A 19929-nucleotide genomic window follows, 5' to 3' on the forward strand; every position below is an offset into this window, starting at 1 on the left:
ATTCTTATTTTTGTTATTTATTTAGGTAGTTAGTTAGTTTGCTAGTTAGTTGGTGGATGATCCCTTTAAAGAAATATGTTGAAACAAAATTATGTCATTACTCAACTCAATGTTGTTCCAAACCTGACTTTCTTACTTCTGTGGAGTTTTATGTGTTGTCAATGCATTGTCCATGACCCTTAAATTTCATACTTAACTGTATTCATTAAAACCTTAAGATGCGTAAAGGAAATTGGTCCCCCAATGATTTAAAAAGATTTTTTTACAGAATGAAATGCATATTGGTTTGGAACAACATGATGCTTGAATCTACCTATGCTTTTGTTTTTTGAACTACTACTTGGGGAAAAATTTAGAAGTCATTGTGTAGAAATAAATGTGTAATTCTAGTAATTAGGTTGTGTGGTCAAGATAGCTAACACGCAACAAAGAATAATACTGAAGGAGGATTTTGTTCAGTCAGCTTTGAGTCTAACAAAACAGTTTCTATGCAGAATGTCCTCCCTGAAAGGCAGAAGGAATAACAGGCTGTTAATAGTGATTTATATATTTATCTTTATTGATATACTAGTCTGTGACCTCCAAAATAACGGAAGCCTGATTGACAATAAGAGCACTAACAACATCGTATTTTCTCTTTTTTAATGGTCCCCCTTTCAACTGACCTCTTGAAAAAAGAACTTGTCTTCATCATTTCATATCTTATCTTCTTGTGCCAGTTTGGAAACAGACAGCAAAACAGCCCAGGTTCTCAAGCCGCCTTGTGCCGTACTGACTTATCAGGGGATAATTATTAGCAATTATCTCCAAATGAAGCTTCCACATGCATGGCTAAGCATGCTGATCCAACCACAAAAGGCTGAACAAAGACAGAATGGCCTGTGAGCGAGCTAAGTAAGTGAAGTAATTATGTTTAATTAAATGTGCAGGTGTTATTGTAACACAGAGAACAAGGTCAAAAACTCTAAAATAATTGTTTGCTCATGTCAGCATATAAAAACCATTGTGCAAATTGTAAAGGCAAACAGACTTATACTAAACAATGCAACAACAAAATGAAAAAAGGTGTTGCTGAGTAACTGGGGTACTGTAGTTCTTCAGAAGACTTGGACTATTGTGCACAAGCCATATGCACTAAATTAACTATTTTTTTTTTTTTTTTTTTTTTTTTGCATTAGCACAATTTTCACAAGCATTTTGGTACATTTTACATTTTACAATTCTTAGTACTAATATCACAACAGATCATCAAAGGTGCAATTATGTTAGTATAATACACACAATCAAAAAATGTCCTTTTCAAAATAAGTGTTTAATCTATATAGGCCTAAATATTTCATGTGCAGTAACTGCCTTTCATAAAGCTACTACTTTCAAAGTTCTCATTCAGTTTAATACATTTGTCTATTATTTAATCTAACTCATCTTAATTAGTGAATAATTTGGTGCATCTATAGATATGGATTCAATAAATATACAGGTGCTGGTCATATAATTAGAATATCATCAAAAAGTTTGTTTATTGTATAGCTTATTTTATAGCCTATTATTTCACTAATTCCATTCAAAAAGTGAAACTTGTATATTATATTAATTCATTACACACAGACTGATATATCTCAAATGTTTATTTCTTTTATTTCTGATGATTATAACTGACAACTAAGGAAAATTCCAAATTAAGTATCTCAGAAAATGCTAATATTGTGAAAAGGTTCAATATTGAAGACACCTAGTGCCACACTCCAATCAGTTAATTAACTCAAAACACCTGCAAAGCCCTTTAAATGGTCTCTCAGTCTAGTTCTGTAGGCTACACAATCTTGGGGAAGACTGCTGACTTGACAGTTGTCCAAAAGATGACCACTGACACATTGCACAAGGAGGGCAAGACACAAAAGGTCATTGCAAAAGAGGCTGGCTGGTCACAGAGCTCTGTGTCCAAGCACATTAATAGAGAGGCGAAGGGAAGGAAAAGATGTGGTAGAAAAATTTGTACAAGCAATAGGGATAACCGCACTCTGGAGAGGATGGTGAAACAAAACCCATTCAAAAATGTGGGGGAGATTCACAAAGAGTGGACTGCAGCTGGAGTCAGTGCTTCAAAAACCACTACGCACAGACGTATGCAAAACATGGGTTTCAGCTGTCGCATTCCTTTTGTCGAGACACTCTTGAACAACAGAGAGCTTTAGAAGCATCTTGCTTAAAAAAATCTCATGACACATATCTCATAACATCATTCATAATACCTGAGTAGCGCCACAGACTGATCGACTCCATGCCAGACCGCATTGTTGCAGCAATTAAGGCAAATGGAGCCCCAACCAAGTATTGAGTGCTGTACATGCTCATACTTTTCATGTTCATACTTTTCAGTTGGCCAAGATTTCTAAAAATCCTTTCTTTGCATTGGTCTTAAGTAATATTGTAATTTTCTGATATACTGAATTTGGGATTTTCCTTAGTTGTCAGTTATAATCATCAAAATGGAAAGAAATAAACATTTGAAATATATCAGTCTGTGTGTAATGAATTAATATAATATACAAGTTTCACTTTTTGAATGGAAATAGTGAAATAAATCTGATGTGATACTGTATACTGAAGCATTGCCATGGTAAAGACTGCACATAACTATAACTCAACATTCATCTGAAAAATTAATCTAGAATATGGATTCAGTCACATGGCACAGTGAGGACATTTACTGCATTTACAGTAATCTGTTCTAGCAGAAAACCATGTCATACCTTCATCACACCCTTTGATAACACACTGAATAAATACTTTTACAAAACATTATTGATTTTATGTGAGATGTGCAAGCTAGGTAACGTAACATGACTTACGATGAATTATTGCCTGTATCACTGTAATTATTTCAGCAACAAAGGTGATTTGAAACACAAATCTTGCATTGTTTGCTATTGAATGAAGTGATTGTTAAAAGTACTAAACTGAAAGATCATACTGTTGTTTTGGTGATTAATTCAAGTTCTTAATACATATCACAATGATCTGGTGTTTTGCTACAGTGAAATCATGAGATCAGGTTTTGAAAGAATGACTAGTCGTGTTACAAGTGTGATCAGTTTAAAGCTTTATACTAAGAGTTTTGAAAATGTACACCTTGTGAAAATAGTACCAAACTAATAATAATAATAATAATAGTAATAATAATAATAAAATTATATTGACATTTAATGTAATTTTGTGTTCCACAGGAGGAGGAAAATCATATGGTTTTGGAACAAAAAAGATTGATAAAAACTTAAACCAAAATATAGACATTTGTTGTGTCTATTGAAAAGAGTACATCCAAATTACTATAGTTCTGAAATGGGCTCAAGTCTCCAAATGCAGTACTCAGAATTGTAGCCATTCAAGTGTGGTATCTTGGGCTTTTTGAGGAACAATGTCTGAGCTTTTGAAGCAGATGGGAAAACTGAAGTGCTGGGTTACAGTTACTTAGAAAATGTACAAACTAACACATCCTGGCCATCACAGTGTTACAATTCTGTCCTTTATCTTTACTTTTTACTATCCAGTAGTAATTTTGCTCAGAATCATTTGAACTTGTTTTCCATTTGTTGAAAATGTTGTCTGAATTTTGATGATGGGTTTGAGGTTTTGGGGTTTGTCTGACTGTTACTCTTCTTGAAGTTGATTCAATGCTGTAGGCTTCCCTTATTTTCGATAGAACGTTTGTTCAAAAGAGTTTCCCCAAATATTTAAAATAACCTGATTCTACTTTTTTTAGGATGCCAAGTTCTTAGATACCTTTGTTTCTTTCAGCCCTGATCTACGTGGAAGGGTCCTTAGAAATACCCTTACTTGTGTTCCCCAGAAGAAAGAAGATCATACCATTTTGCAATTACATAAGGCTGAGTAAATGATGACTGATCCTTTAAGGTATCCTCCAGATTTTGGTTTACTTCCGCATCACCCTTTTCTGTATCCTTTGCTTCCCTTCACTTGCTTTGTTTTTTATGTCTTTCCACAGCATGTATCACTAATCGCACTACATCTGCCTTTCCACCCCATCAAGGTAAAGACAGATTTTCCCTTCTCTGTAAAGTGTTTACTTCTCCAACCACTGTAAAGTGATTACTTCAGCCAGTTCTGACTCTTTGTGATTGGCTGTGAGCAGTAGCATGTCATAGGCTGACAAGGTGAGGCCTGAGTACCGTGCCTCACTCTGAATCTGAGATAAATGAAACAGGGCATCTTGTGTGCTGACTCTAATTGCCTCCTGACAAAAGCAGACAACTGCTGCGCAGAACAGCACAGGAAGTAAGAAGTGAGTGCAATCTCTCTGAGACAGATATGTGCAACTATTGCTTTTTGCTAAACTCCATGGACTTGACAGCCAGAGAAGTTACATTCAGGGACAACTTAATGCTTTGGGAAGCCGAAGATGACCATCTGAGAAACCAACAGACTCCTCTGGGTTCAACTAGATGTGACAATGCTCACTAAAAATGGTCTATAACAACCTGCACCACATTAACCCTCTCAATCAACCATTAATGAGCAACAAACATGACAATTTAAGTGGCCTTGGTGGATATTTAAAGGGATAGTTCACCCAAAAATGAAAATGTGATTTTTATCTGCTTATACCCAGGGCATCCAAGATGTTTCTTCAGAAAAACACAAATGGAGATTTTAACTCAAACTGTTGCAGTCTGTCAGTCATATAATGTAAGTGGATTGGAGTCACGGCTTTGAGAATCAGATTCAGATTTAAGTAGCTTTATTGGCATGGTAAAAAAAAAGTATCTTTACACTGCCAAAGCATAGAAACATTTAAATAGACATTTAGCACAAAATATACATACAGTAAGAATAGAAGTACATTATATAGCATATAGAGTCTATATATGTCACCCTGGAACACAAAATCAGTCTTAAGTGTAAATTTTTCAAAATTGAGATTTATACATCATCTGAAATCTGGATAAATGATCTTTCCATTGATGTTTGGTTTTGTTAGAATAAGACAATATTTGGTTGAGAAACAAATATTATATGCTAATGATTTTTGGCATAATAGAAAAATCTATAATCTATAATTTTACCATACAATGTTTTTTTTCTTTTTTTTTTTTTTTTGGCTATTGCTAAAAAAAAAATGTATATACCCCAGCGACTTAAGACTGGTTTTGTGGTCCAGGGTCAAATATCTGTATACAGTTAAATTAAAGTACTAATAAAAAGTATAATAAAGAGACAGGAGAAGGATTAGATGTGTGTTTTACAGTGTTTTCTTCAGGCTGTGACTTGTGGTTCTGTTCTACTGGTTGTCCTTTAATCATGGCAGGACTTGACGTACCTTATAGCCGGCTAGAGCTTGTTGAGTTTTCTCCCAGAATGTATGGCAGTTTGTCCTTTTGTTGTATCTTTGTTAAAGTCTTTTTGCCGGTTTGTGAATTGAGGGAAGAATGTTTTCCTAATTTGTGTATAATTAGGGCAGTTGCATGTTGTGTGCAGTGTGGACACAATCTGTCTCCTTTTGGTAGCCAGGTCTTTCTGTGTCTGCATGTCTCTATAGTGAGGTTATGTTATATTATTAGTGGGTACAGACCTAGGTTTGCTCTGCATGCATTTTGTGGAGTTTTTCATTGTACACAAAGAATATTTTTACAGAATTTAGCCTGCAGAGTCTCTGTTGGGTGTTTGTTTTATTTGGTGAAGTCTTGGTTTGTGAGTGGACCCAGACCTCACATCCACAGAGTGCGCTTGGTTCTGTAACTGACTGGAGTATTTTTAGTCAGATTTGAAATGGGATGTCAAGTTTAATATTTTTTCTTGATTGTTTAAAAAGCTCTTTGTGCCTTGTCTCTCAGGTCGTTCACAGCCTTTTTAAAGATTCCTGTGTTACTGATTTTTAATTTGAGGTATGTTTAGTCTGTAGTGTGTTGTTTATGGCATGTTGTTTAATTTGAAACTGTGATGTTGATTTTCATAACTGGCCCTTTTTTGAAGTATCATAATTTTAGTCTTTTTAAGTTTAACTGACAAGGCCCATGTCTGACAGAAGGTGTGCAGGAGGTCCAGGTGCTGCTGTAGACCCTCTTTTGTGGGCGACAGCAGCACTAGATCCGCAAACAGAAGACATTTAACTCAGTGTCTAGTAGGTTAAGACTGGGTGCTGTGGACTGTCCAGAACACGTTCACCTTTTCTTCTTCAGCCTGTGCATGAGGCGTCTTCTTCTTGCTTTAGATTGGGAATGTCAATGGTCCACTTGATAGATAGGATGCACTTGACATTGCGATGAAAATCTATATAAATACTGTTCAACCTGTCAGTTTCTTGCACAGACTAATTGTTTTGTGTCTTTACACATCAGTGTATCGTCACGAGCCACAGGGTTTAATTTGGTTTTGTTTATGTATGCTTTATGATTCTCAAAGCCGTGATTCCCATCCACTTACATTATAGGACTGACAGACTGCAATGGTTTCAGTTAAAAATCTCTGTTAAAAAACAGTCACCTACATCTTGGATGCCCTGGGGGTAAGCAGATAAACATTAAATTGTATTTTTTGGGAGCACTATCCTTTTATTGGATATTCTTTACTCTAAAAAGAGGACTGTGGATGTTGTCTACGGCTCTAGGCTCACAATTATCAAAGCTTCACATTTGCTAAACAACAATGTTAGCAGGATGCAGTGAGGAGCTAAATTGGAATAAATCTGAATGACCCTGAAGACAAAAATTGCCACTGAAATTACAACACTGTATCTACAATTCATTTAATAATTTAAAGAACATTTAATTGTCCCACTTTTGTTTTATGCAGCAGTCACAAGCAATTACAGATTGTTAATGAAAGCCTGAAGACATTCATATTATTCAGGGGTCAGTGAACTAATCACAAGTAAAGAAAAGCTTGAAAAACTGGAGAGGCCAAAATCTAATTCAACCCAAAAATAATCTAGGAATGTCAAAATTTCTACTCAACAGACAGGTTTATTTTGTTTTATTACAGATCATGTAAAGCATATATGACGTAAAAAATAAAAGTACAAAAAATAAAATAAAAATTCGAGCTGCTTTATCCACCATGTTAATCAGTAATTTTACGTGTGATAAAAACGTTTACTCAATTTGCTTGGAAAATACTTGCGAATACCGCAGTCATAAAAAAAAAATGTACAGCAGCCCAGGCTAATAATAATTTGTCTATATTAAAAGTATTGTTCTTAACTAGCGATGTAACAATTAACTGCGAGCCAGTTGAAAATCAATTCAAAATGTGACGATTCAAAACTGTTGAGATTGCAAACAAATCGTGATTCAATTAGGGTAGGAGTTTATATGAATGTATGTCTGAGGGGAACTTACTGTCCTTAGAAAAGTTTGGATGGTATTTTTTCTTTTCATCTTACCTCTGTATAATTACATATTAAAGTTCATAAGTGCAGCACTGCTTTGTTTACAGGGGAAACCAAGGAAACGCTTTAAACAACTACTGGCAGAGAGTGAGTCTGCGTCTCATGCAGATATATTTTTTTTTATGTATAGTTTTACAAAACTGAAGTCAAACCATTCTGGTTTTGCTTTAAATTTCAGTATTATACAATCTAATTTATATTAAAAACTCCCAATGTTGCATGTATGCAGAATATTTGTATGGATCATGATTAAAATGCAGTAGTTGCTTCTAATGTTAAATGCAAAGTGCACATAATTATTTGGTTTATATGAAGATATTTCTTTTATTTGTGTTTATTTGTGTTATTTATACAATTTGTTGTTTTAAAAATTTCAATTTAGTTTTGTTATTAAAATTTACATTATACTTAAATGTGGTTATTTAGCAGGTGCTCTTTTCCAAAGGGACTTACAAATGAGGACAATAGAAGCAATCAAAACCAACAAAAGTTGTAATATTAGTTAGTAATATGCAAGTACTACCTGTATTATTATAGTGTATTATTATATTATTATGGTGTTATATTTCATTTTATATACAGCATTTTGTCAAAGCAATACTAAAAGGACACATTTAATTTATACTTTATATTAAATCAAATTTTGTAAAAATTGTGAATCCTGAAATGGACAGACAGACATAGTACACTGGACGTGACAAAACGACCATTGAAAGTAATTTGAAATTTGTGTCAGTACATATTAAAGAGAATGGGCAGCAGCAGTTTAATGTCAGGAATTTGTTGCACTGCATCCAGTGTAGACAGCAGAATAGGTTATATTCTGTTTTGTCACAGTGCTGCGCATCTGGTGAACACACAGTGTTTAGAGAGATGAATATGTTCAGCCCCCTCCCTCTGAAGCTATGAATATTTGGTGTTGATTACTACTGAAGCTTCGAAGCTCAAAAATGGTATTCGGACCAGACCAAGCATCTTCCCTACATTCAAATTTGAATTGAACATATGCTTTCTGTTTGCTACCATAATTGAAATTCAGGAATTCAATTGAGATCTTTTTAAATTTAATTCTGTATTGTATGATGGGAAAAAACACTCTTCAAGTCTGACAATAATGGGTTTTTCTTAAAAATTTACTCAATTTGTTGGGAAAAGGGTCATTGAAATCATTGTAAAATGCAAAGACAAAGAGAAATAAATTCCTATTCATCTGCAGATTCCCACTACAGTTTACAAAGCATCTCACAGAGCAAGCACCAGAAAAGCCCTTATAAGCCTGACAGCCGAGCCCAACACATGCCAGCCATGACCATACAGACGACATGGCTCTCTCTGATGGAGTATCGCTGCGGGAATTCGTTTTAAGCAAAACTCACGAATCTGGCTTTACACAGCCAATCTGTTGTCTTGTTTCAAGTCCCTTTCACACCACAGCAGCAAACAGCTTGTGTTTCGGTATTATCATTCTGGAAAAACAAGGGTTTGTGACCTTCTTCGATTGCTGAATGTGTAGCGTGGCAGATGAGGGATGTATTTAAATCTTAATGTGTCGGGTCTGAGGAAGGCGGGTGAGGGGAGGTCGGAGGATATCTGTGTTGTAATGATGCATGGCTGTATGGGGCTGGTGAATTGGCCTGGCTCAGATTGCCAAGTTCTCCCCAGACGCTCTGATTAAAGACTCTTAATCCATCATCAGTGGCGGCCTGAACCGCACAGATGTGCCCAGGGTCATAGGGCAGTCCACGATCGGAATCCTACATCGCTTTGCGTCTTCATCTGTCCCGCACAACAGACATCAGCCCAGAGTGAGGCGAGCAATATTAGATGTAAGCATTTCATAAATTCTTAGCTAAAGCGCCTTTAGACAGAATAGATGTTCAGAACGAATGTAAAAGCTTCCCACGCATAGCTGATTGAAAGAAACTTCACTGTAATCTAAAGCAGGGTGACATACTCAAATGGAATGTGTATGTGTATGTGTGAGGGGGGTGTGGGGTTATCAGAGGCAGAGATGTTGAGTAAAGGTGAGGTCAATAAGGGGATTACTCAAAGATATCCATCAACAGTAATATTACGAGTGACCAGACCTCCCCCACTAAGTTATTTAATAGGTCATGCCTATGAATGCAGATGCTGTCAACTAAAATAAAAAAAGAAAAAGGTAGAAATTATTTCATAACACACCTCTTAAAGTTTCTGTGAACACAATATTGCCTTATTCATTAAACCTTCCTATGAGTAAATATAGAGAAATTTGCACTCTAAAAATGAGCTAAAGCAACACAATCTTGGACATTGTGTCTAAACTTAATTGTATTATGTTGTATGTAATTTCATTGCTAACTGGGCGGCAGATTTATAGTTCCTAGCATGCTTTGCATGGGACTGCATTAGGAAAGTAAATGTTGAAATCGTGTAATTTTTTGTATTTTCAGTAAAGCTAAAGACTAGGTAGTGTTTATTGTTAAGTTATGAAGAAGAATATGTTTTTTGAGTTAAGCAAATTTTGTGGAAAAGTATTCATTTTTTTAAATGTTTAAAAAATGCATTAAATTCCTCTTTTTAAAAACTGTTCCATGAATTCACAAGCACTTTGATAGTTAAACGTGTATGTTCATGAATTCCAATAATTACTAGGGAATAGTCCCTAATCCTCTCCCATGAAATACAGGTACTGTATGTAAAATTATGTGAAATACAGGTATGCGAGTTACCTAAAACTATAATAGCAATAATTAAAATAATAATAATAATACATTTATAATTTTTTTTTTCGTTTAGTTAATCTTGATGTATTAAAAAATAATAATAATAACACTTATTTAAAAAGTATATATACAAATAATTAAAAACAACAAAAACAATAAAAAATAAAAATGACAAAAACATTTTGAAACATTCATTTTGTTCATGTTTCATGGATGAGGCTAGATAATAAAGTGACTTAACATTTAAGATGGACTTTGTACAGAGCAAGATAGTGAATAATCACAGCCCAAACTTTCCACTTCAGAAAAAATGACATAAACTTAACCCTGATTTTGACACATTAACATAATAATTCTTGTGTTACAGTGCTAATCTGAAAGGAGGCTAATAGCTTTATTCCACTCAATGGCTTTGAATGGGATAGGGATTTTGTTGGAACCTCTAAATGGGATCAGCCTTTCCAGGGCAACACTGTGGCTTTGCGCTGTAAAAATCCTCCCATCACCTCAGTATCAGCCCTGCTTATGGTGCTAAGCTGTGTATACTTGTACATGCATGCATGGGTTTGTGTACATGTGAATTTGCACATGTCTGTAGCAAGGGACGTCTGTCTCCATGTGTTGATTTTTTACACTATGTTTGCATAAAATACAAATTCAATAAGGTTTTCTACGTTAAAAACACAATTAATCAATTTGTGTTGTGATTGCACACTTGTTCCTTTGCTGAGCGCCCTGTAAAGGAGGAGGAACAGAATAAGGGCTGTGCCATCTGTGAGTTATCAGGTCAGAGAGAGATAAAGAGAGACACAGACAGAGACGGTACGAATGAGCGGAATGCAAATCAGCTCTTCTTGGGAGGAAGGAGTCTTTGTGTCAGTGTGAGAGAAATGTGCATCTAAACAGTGATTCAGACTCACACACACACTGATGCTTAAGAAATATTCACACTAATTCCCAAGGCACTTCCACAAAATACACATGAATCACTGGTCACATCAGCTGCATTTAATGTGCACATGAAATGACTGATTTCAAAGTCGATATGTGCTACATTTGTGCTTGTAAACAAACTGGCCCTCTGATTTTCAAATTGCTGGGGAACATTAAAAAAAGGCAGCCCCTTTCATGCGTCTGCTTTTTAAAAATGTTTTATTTATCTTAATATATGATCTTGTCAACACTTCTCTTTAAGAACCCTTTTTAATTTAAACATTAGCAGCAGGTTTTTATTTTTATGTTATTAAAAGCAACGCATGTTTATCAACATATCAATATTAGAATATATTATTATAATGTTTAATTTTCCACTAAGCATCTTGGTGAACTGGAGTATTAGAAAAAAAAAAAAAAAAACCCTTCCAAATAAATGTCTGTCTTCAGTCTAAACAGAGGATATTGTTTAAGAAAGGTTAAAGAGTTTACAATATAGGCAGACCAGTTTGCTAACACCCTCTAGGCTATGGTCTGTCTCTCCTCTGACTGAATGTGCTGGATCAGGCAGTTGCTGGTAATCAGTAAGGGTGTCTAGAGGCATCCAGACGTTCAGCATGTTATCATTAACACATTTCTCAGTCAGTCAGCAGAGTCCCCAAAGACACAACATTCTCTTCACGGAGAAGCGAATGCATTTCCCAGTCACTGGATGGCTGCTACATTATTGATAAGTCAGAGTGGTTCAGCTGTTCTTGTTACTTAATGTCAAACAGGTGAAATAATTATCAGCATGTTTACTAGAATGCTGGTTGCTCTTAAATCTGGAAAGCAACCAAGAAATGTTGGGAATAGTTTTTATTTTTTACAAATTTATTGAGGAAAACACTCGGTTTCTTGCTTGGTTTCTTTTTGATGGACTTTCAGATACATATTTTAAATCAGTGTGTTTATTCATGCATCAACCAAAACTTCACCGTCTGTGAAACAAGTGAAAGAGAAACCACTCAAGTCACAACACTGACAGACTTTACAATTAAACATACAAATATGCTCAAAGCAACATGTCATTTTCATATAATTTAATTATAATTACCACTTTGTTCCAAAACCTAGTAAGTTATTTACCTAGACAGCAGTCATCAGAATTCACTGACATGCTTGTTGGAAAAAAAAGATAAATATTTATTATAAATATCATCAGTATCATCAACATGTCCTTCAGTACTTAAAGTATAAATAAAATTATTTTTTTATGAAATAAACATTTTATTTAGTTACTGCCTAGATAGAGAGTTCAGTATATAAGTACAATATATATATATATATATATATATATATATATATATATATATATATATATATATATATATATATATATATATATATATATATATATATATATATATATATATATATATATATATATATATAAACATTTTATTTAATTAATTTGTTACTATTGATGATATTATGATAATATAAATAAAACATATAGGTTAAATCAGTGGTTCCCAACCTTTTTCAACTCGCGGCCCACACAACCAAACACATATGTTTGCGCGGCCCACTTCAAAAAAATTAACTGACCCCGCTATTGTTGGGTTAATAACTTAGTACTCAGAAGCTAGATTTTAAACTGTATTTATTGAAAAAAAATATATCGCGATTTTTTTGATCAATTTTGCAATTGTGACACACAATACAATATGCTTTTACAGTCATAAATGCATTCAGGATTAATTTTAAACATATTTCCAATAGAAAACCAATCAGAGCTTTATCAAAAAGTTGTAACATCTCTAGAACAGACATAAGTCAAAATTATCACTATAGTGAAGATGTAAAAAAATGTAGACTTGTGGCAAAAAAAAAAAAAATCCTGTATACAGGGACTTTTTTTTTCTTTTTTGCCATGCATTCTTCATAGAGCTCATTAATTGTAGCGGTGCCTCAGGTGTTTGCAGTGTGTATACAGTATGTGTATGCGGTCAGCAGTGAGAGCGCATAAATACAACGCGAAAGCACATTAAAATAATGCACGAGTGCGAATCTCTCTGTTCGCTGCTTTGCGAGGAGAGAGTGTGCACACTTAAAACGTGTCTCCTCTCACTTAAACTGCATCCTGTTCACTAACAAATTCACTCTATGCTCATGTGTTAGACATGAATTATTTTCGCACATTTTTATTTCTAGCCTTTTACCGCAGTGAGAACGCTCTGATCCGTCAACATTGGCTCAGAAAAAAGGTGCATATGCCCAGTCTCTGTTCTCGCGCTAGGCGCAATGCATTCTGATTGGATCAGATAGCATACTACGGGAGGTCAGGGCCACGGAAAACTGTGCTATAAAGCGATTTAGAAATCGCGCACGCTCAAATCGTGATTTTAGGACGTTTTCTTTTAAATCGCACAGCCCTAGAATGGACTGCAAATGAACAGAAAATAATTGGCGGCCCACCTGCAATACCACCGCGGCCCACTAGGGGGCCGCGGACCACAGGTTGAAAACCACTGGGTTAAATATTAGGTTATTAAGATAAATTTCTCTGGTATTGATATTTTTTTTTTTTTTTGTATCATGACGAACCCAAAATGTATTCAATAAATTAATACCAAAATGACATGATGACAGATGCCTGCTTTCTCAAGTTCTTAAATGAAATGCTGGTATTTGATGGACATTTCTTCCAGGGTGTTGACTGAGATTAGTTTGCCATCATAAATTGCTCCTTAATAATTCATAAAATCAATTGGCCTGACAAACAAAGAGCAGGTCAGCATTTTTTTTATTATTAATTTTTTTACAGGAGCTAATTATACATGTGAATTGCAGAATGGTTCACATGGAACAGAGATAGATTAGCCCTCCTCCTTTCAAATCTGACTAAGCATGGCAGTCACACATCAGCCCAGCACGAAACACACACATGCACGCACACACACACACACACGCACACACACACACACATCTGGGACCTGGCAGCTGGGCTAACCAGATACAGCACTCTCTGCTTATGTTTTGCCGCACAACCCTTCTTCTCTGTTCTCCCTCCTTCTACTCCTCATTTTTCTACCTCTACGGACTGCAGGTGCTCTGCTTGGGGAACTCTCAAAGCAGTGGGTATCTTATTATGGCGAGGCAATGGTGGAGAGAGACAGAACAGTGAGCCCCATGTGCTCAGACAGGAAATGCTGGGCAATATGTGAAGATCTCTGTATGAAAGCTGGTGAAAACCACAGGCTGTGAAACACCAACAAGCAGATCTGTCATCCGTAAATAGGTTAAAGAGAGTGCACAGGTCGGGCAGAGACGGGGAAGAGATGCAAAAGCAAAACAAATAGATTAACTGAGAGATTTTCTGGACTGCAGGAGTGTCAGTGTTTGTTTTGTGACTTGTTAAGGTGCTTTAAACGAGCTTCTGCAGGTCTAATGGTAACAGGCAGACAAGCCAGGTGTCACCTTCCATTACCTTGAGTGATGCTACCTGTCTGCTGTTCTTTCATTCTGAGAACTACAATTGTGTGCTTAAGAACAACAGAGAAAATGAGTCACAAAAAGATACTATTAGGTATTTGTGAGAACAAAAGCAATCTATTTACTTTATTTCATTATTGTTGTTCTTGTTTTTATTGTTTCAATAATTTTCTTATTATAAATGTTTTATATTGTTAAAATGGTTCTAACAAGCATCTACATGAAAACTCTTTAGAAAACATGAATGAGGAGTGCTTAAAAAGTGGCAGTGGTTTTCGAAATCAAGGTCAGCATTTAGGCAGATGTGGACAGGGATAAGCAGATGCAAAGTACTGAACGACTAAATGCACTCATCAATCATGGGGAGAGCAGAGCAACTCTTAGGAATTGCAGGAATTAATCCTTCACCTGCATTGCATTTAATTCCCAAATCGTTGAAAGTAGAAGTCAGCTAATGCACTCTTATGAGTGAGAGGGAGCAGAAGAAAGCACTGACAGAGATGACTGTGAATTCTGGGAGACTGAGAAAATAAGATAGACATTTATTGAGTTGGCTCAAGGGATGTAGTGACAACAACTATGTATCTGCAGGGTCAAGTGTGTATTTTTACACATTAAATTGTTTACTTAGCTCAGTTGACGCCTGGAAACGGCATTTGTGAATAGCATGATGACTGGATGATGAATGAGGTGCCAGAATCAATTGGGTGTGTAATTACACTTCATCATCTGGATACCTTGTGCTCCGATTCTGTTTCTCACAGTAGAAACACACACACACACACACAGTCTCAGATTAACTGTCTGGGCAGCAGCTTCCTGATGTGTCAATGGTGTTAAGAGGTCAAAAGGAATATATCTAAATCGGTGTCCATATCAACCGATAAAAAAAAAGTTACACTGGAATTCTTCCATTTCTGTAACAATAGCACAAAATCAAACACTTTAAATAAAATCAGAGACATGCAAATCGGATTGCAATCATCTGAGGCCGGGAGGTTTTAACATGATTAGATTAAGTTTTGTGGTGAAAGAGCATGTGGAACAGAAGACTGCTGAAACATCAGATGACCGGACCAATGAAATGTGCTGATGTGGAAGAGCTGAAGTGCCGAGCACAGCACATGAGATGGCAAGAGGAAGATACAGAGCGGAATGACTTATTCAGGAAGGGGTGGGGGTGGGGGGGTAAATCTCGAAATTAGCACAAATAGATTATCTGTCCTCCAGTTCCTGGCCTCAGCACGGCCCAAGCAGCCCGGAAAAAAGAAAAGGAGAAAAACACATTGACTTCTCGGCGAACGACTGCCTGTCCGAGCAGCCAAGGAGGACCGCAATTAAACGATCAATCACCGTATCATTGATCCCCGAGGGAGACAACTGTATACTGGTCTAACTAAAAATGCTACGTTTTTGCAGAGAAAACAGAAAAGCATTTGAAATGGAGTATTAGGTTTATATTCCTGGGCAAACAGATACATTTACACGTGATCATATGAAGAAAATATATATTTTAGTTGTTTTTTTTCTGTAATACATTTTATAATGCATGTTAATTAAAATGTTTAACTGTGTGTATATATTTGAAAGATGTTAAATATAAATAAATATTTAGTTTTTCATATTTAATATATACATCCTCTTTTAGTTAATAAAGAAATGTCAGAAAGTTAATAAGCCACTGAAAGACCTACTTTGTACCCATGCAACTACTAAAATACAGTTCATGTGGATCTGTAAGATTAGCAAATTCAGTTTCTTTCCAGACTGTTTATAATGTAGGACACAATGATGCATCAATCTAAAAAGACAGTATGACAGTTGTGATTCACAAATTAATGTTGAACGAGACATTTACGCCCCTCTTTAACTTCACTGCAAGCTTACCAGGAACAGTAGGAGTTTTCAGTTCTCCTGCAGAGGCTATGGTTGAGAGAGAGGGCTGATGTATAATGCATACATTATACATCAGAATGAGTGAGGGCCAGCAGTGTGTCAGAGGAGACAGAGTCAGACTCAAGCTGTTCCTCTAGGAGCCTGCTTCATCCCTCCTTTAATTACACTCTATTGATCAAACACAGATGGAGGGGGGAATGAGGGATGAGGAAAAAGAAAGAATGAAAAAGAAAGACACGGAAGGACAGGGAGAAAGAAAAGGTTGGGTGTAGTTTTCAGACGGAGAGGGAGAGAAATACAATTGCTGCAGTATCTACTGTAGCATATATGTATATATAGTATATGAAATAAATTTTACTGAGCAACAGAAATTTAACTATAATATAATTATTATAAAACACTGTTCCTGCTTTATATTTATAAATATATAGAAAGAATATAATAGATAGAAGATATAAAATAGTCTATAATCACAGTATTTACAGTGACTTTACAAAGCCACCTCATATGAAAGAAACTTAATTTTATTTTTAACTGTTTCTCACACAAACACGACGCTGCTCCAATGACCCTCATAACAAAATATGATATAAAATCATTATTAATAAATATAGCATCTTCAAACAAACAAACATGTACCAAAGTGTACCTTTTCCTCTCTTCTCTTACATTTTGCTGACCTACTTACAGTAGCTCTCCTTTCTAGGACTGCATCTCGGCTACTTTGTTTCATACCGATATAGACTGAATCTCTTCTGAGATCAGGAATCCTGTGCTTGGGGTCATCTGCCTCCTGCCAGACTCTAGTGGCTCATGCATCGAGAACATTTCAGGGGATGAAGGAGCGTATGCTTCCTGTGAGTATGTGTAGTGAGATGAATCATGATTCTCCATGACAGGGAGGCTCAGAGAAAAACCCACGACAATGAGCACGCTGCTGAACTCTGGATTACCTTTTAAGAAACAAGACGACAAGTCACTGCTCTCATAAATATCCGTCAGAGATGACACTCACCGATCATCACTGCGCACCATTAATGAGAACACAGCCGTGAGGGAGGTTTCAAATTTACAGCCTTCTGTGATCAACTGTCATCTTCCCCCACTAACAGGTTTAGAAACATTCACACATTCAACACACAGAAATTGTACACTCCGATGTAAAGTTTGCTGTAGATTAGACTTTCTCTGTCTACATTCCGCAGTCTAATTCCTCTATAATAAAACAATGTGAGAGCTAAACTTTTACAAAAAACATTGTGCAGAATATACTGTACTTTGTACTATTACAAAATTAAATAATAAATAAACATAATGAAACATTATTTAAATTATTATTATTAGTAGTATTATTTCTAGTGTATTAAAATGACAGAATTTAACCTACATTAAATATTTAAAATAGGCTTTCTTTGAATGAATTAGCATTCTAATCATTGACCTCTGACACTAATGTGATGAACAGGCTGGGGCAGTTGCTGAACTTAAGCTCGTCTCCTTGTTTTAAGATGAAAAGAAATGAACATGTAAAGGTGAGATGAGAGGGATGCGGGTATGGCCCCTGATACGTGTATAATTAGAGAATGAACTCCTGTTTATAGCCTTGGTGTCAGAACAGCGAATTTCACAGTTTTGAGATTGATCACAGGGTGTCAAATTAGAAAGTGTATTTCAGAACATTGCAACAATTCCTGACTACACAAGAGTTTAGTGAAAGGTGGAGAACAATATAAAAAAGCATTCTAATTTCAATAAGGTTCTCATTCTGGAAAAACACACACACACTGAAATTAAAGAGTTAATGAGAACAGTCGTTTTTGCGTGATTCCAAAAGTACATGTATGCACTTACACTAAATGTTTCCCCCAAATCTTTTTTTATGTATTGTTAAAAATAATTGTAAGACCAATACAATGTAGTTCTGTCAAGCTGTTTAAATAAATAAAGCATATGCATAAAACATTCCTCTAAAAATATCAAGCGAAGTACACCTACCCTGCCTCCCAATACACAGAACTACAGAATGAGAAATAGTTTGTTAGGGAAAAAAAAGAAAAGAGCCTAAGGCAACAAACCCCAACCAAAATTTGACTGCAACTGTGATAAATGTCTTACCTGCCGTGTACTTTAATGTCAGAGATGGCATAGAAGTATCTGGAAAGGTTGTTCTCATCCACCATGGTGGCGCCCGTGGCAGGCCTGAGCAGACGTATGCGCAGGTCAGTAATGGTGAAAAAGTCTCTCAGGTTCTTGGTTGTGTCCAGTTGTCCATACAGAGAGGCCATATTGTGCAGCTTGGGGCCGGCGAACAGTGCGAAGCGGTCTTTGATTTCGAAGCGTACAGTCTTGTCGTTCTTCCACACGTAACCTCTGGAATATTCCTCGGTGCAGATAATGTCCAGCAATGTGTGCTGGGTAATGTCCCTCACCGTTTTGGGCTCCATAGTGAAAGCATCAAGGCAGTCGGTGGCGTAGAACTGGTAGGGCTGCCAGCTACGTCCATAGTCCAGAGACTTCTCCAGAACCATCTGCTCCGGCCGACCCGACTCGAAAGTGATGACAATGTCGTCGGTCAGCTCAATGGTCTTGTTCCATGACAGGGTTATGTTGACAGCCAGAGGTTTAGGGTACTTCTTCCAGGAGGACGACTGCCAGAAAGTGGTGGGGTTGCGGCCCTCAAAGTCGAACATGAGCTCAGGGGGGTGAGCCAGTTCTTCTGTGGCAGCATCACACTCGTTGTTGCACATATATGGGTTTTCCTACAAGATAAAGACAACAGTTAAGTGAGAATCCAAACAAAGGTGCTTTTAAATGAGCTTTATCATATAGTGTGCAAATTTGGGGTATAGGCTGGTTCAGGCTAATGAAACAAAGACATCTTATTTTTCAAACGCACTGGCCTTGTTGGTACATGAGCGATATTTTGGACATGAAGCAGTGGTTGAATCTATTCTCCAGCTGTTGGCTAAATCCAGATAAGCACTGGCCATTAAATGCCCAAAGACTCATACATCTTTTATAGAGCCATTTAAAGTCAAGTTCCCGTATGTAGACAACCAGTAAAACCAGTCTTGTTTAGCACATAATTTATGTGAAGATCATTCCCTGCCATGATAATAAAGAAAAAAGAAATGGAGTCTCTAAAGAGGTAAAAATGGACAGGAATTCATGTTAAAATTCTCATTAAAAAGAGAAAAATATGAAGGTCACACTGACAAAATGTGAATAATACACTCTCCTCAAGTCATTCTTTTGCATAAAGGCTACCTTGTTCTGCACCTTGAGGTAAGGACACCCAAAGGTGCACTTTTGTCAGCCACTGCTGACAGGTGAAAATATGCCACAGATCTGCAATTCATAAAGAGGCACTGAAACAAGAGTGCTGCTGGTTTGCATGAAGATTGTATGGGCTAATGTCACTGTCCTTTTTCACACTTTAGCAACCTCTCAAACTAATCAGCGTACTGGTATGTTCAGCTGCACCACATGCTGGCGCGCACTAAGCAGGGG

At 36.3% G+C, this 19929-nt stretch overlaps 1 protein-coding gene across 5 annotated transcripts in view; it reads right to left on the reverse strand.

The window, feature by feature from the left end:
• ntng1a (netrin g1a) overlaps positions 1 to 19929 on the reverse strand; it is an 85739-nt gene that overhangs the window by 24885 nt on the left and 40925 nt on the right. For all 5 annotated transcript variants that reach the window (XM_052596431.1, XM_052596430.1, XM_052596433.1 and 2 more), the window contains exon 3: positions 18535 to 19178. In XM_052596431.1, coding sequence (XP_052452391.1) covers positions 18535 to 19178 — 644 coding nt within the window. The remainder of the gene's footprint in view (positions 1 to 18534; positions 19179 to 19929) is intronic.

Source organism: Carassius gibelio, chromosome B24 (assembly GCF_023724105.1).
Source record: "Carassius gibelio isolate Cgi1373 ecotype wild population from Czech Republic chromosome B24, carGib1.2-hapl.c, whole genome shotgun sequence".
NCBI lineage: Eukaryota > Metazoa > Chordata > Actinopteri > Cypriniformes > Cyprinidae > Carassius > Carassius gibelio.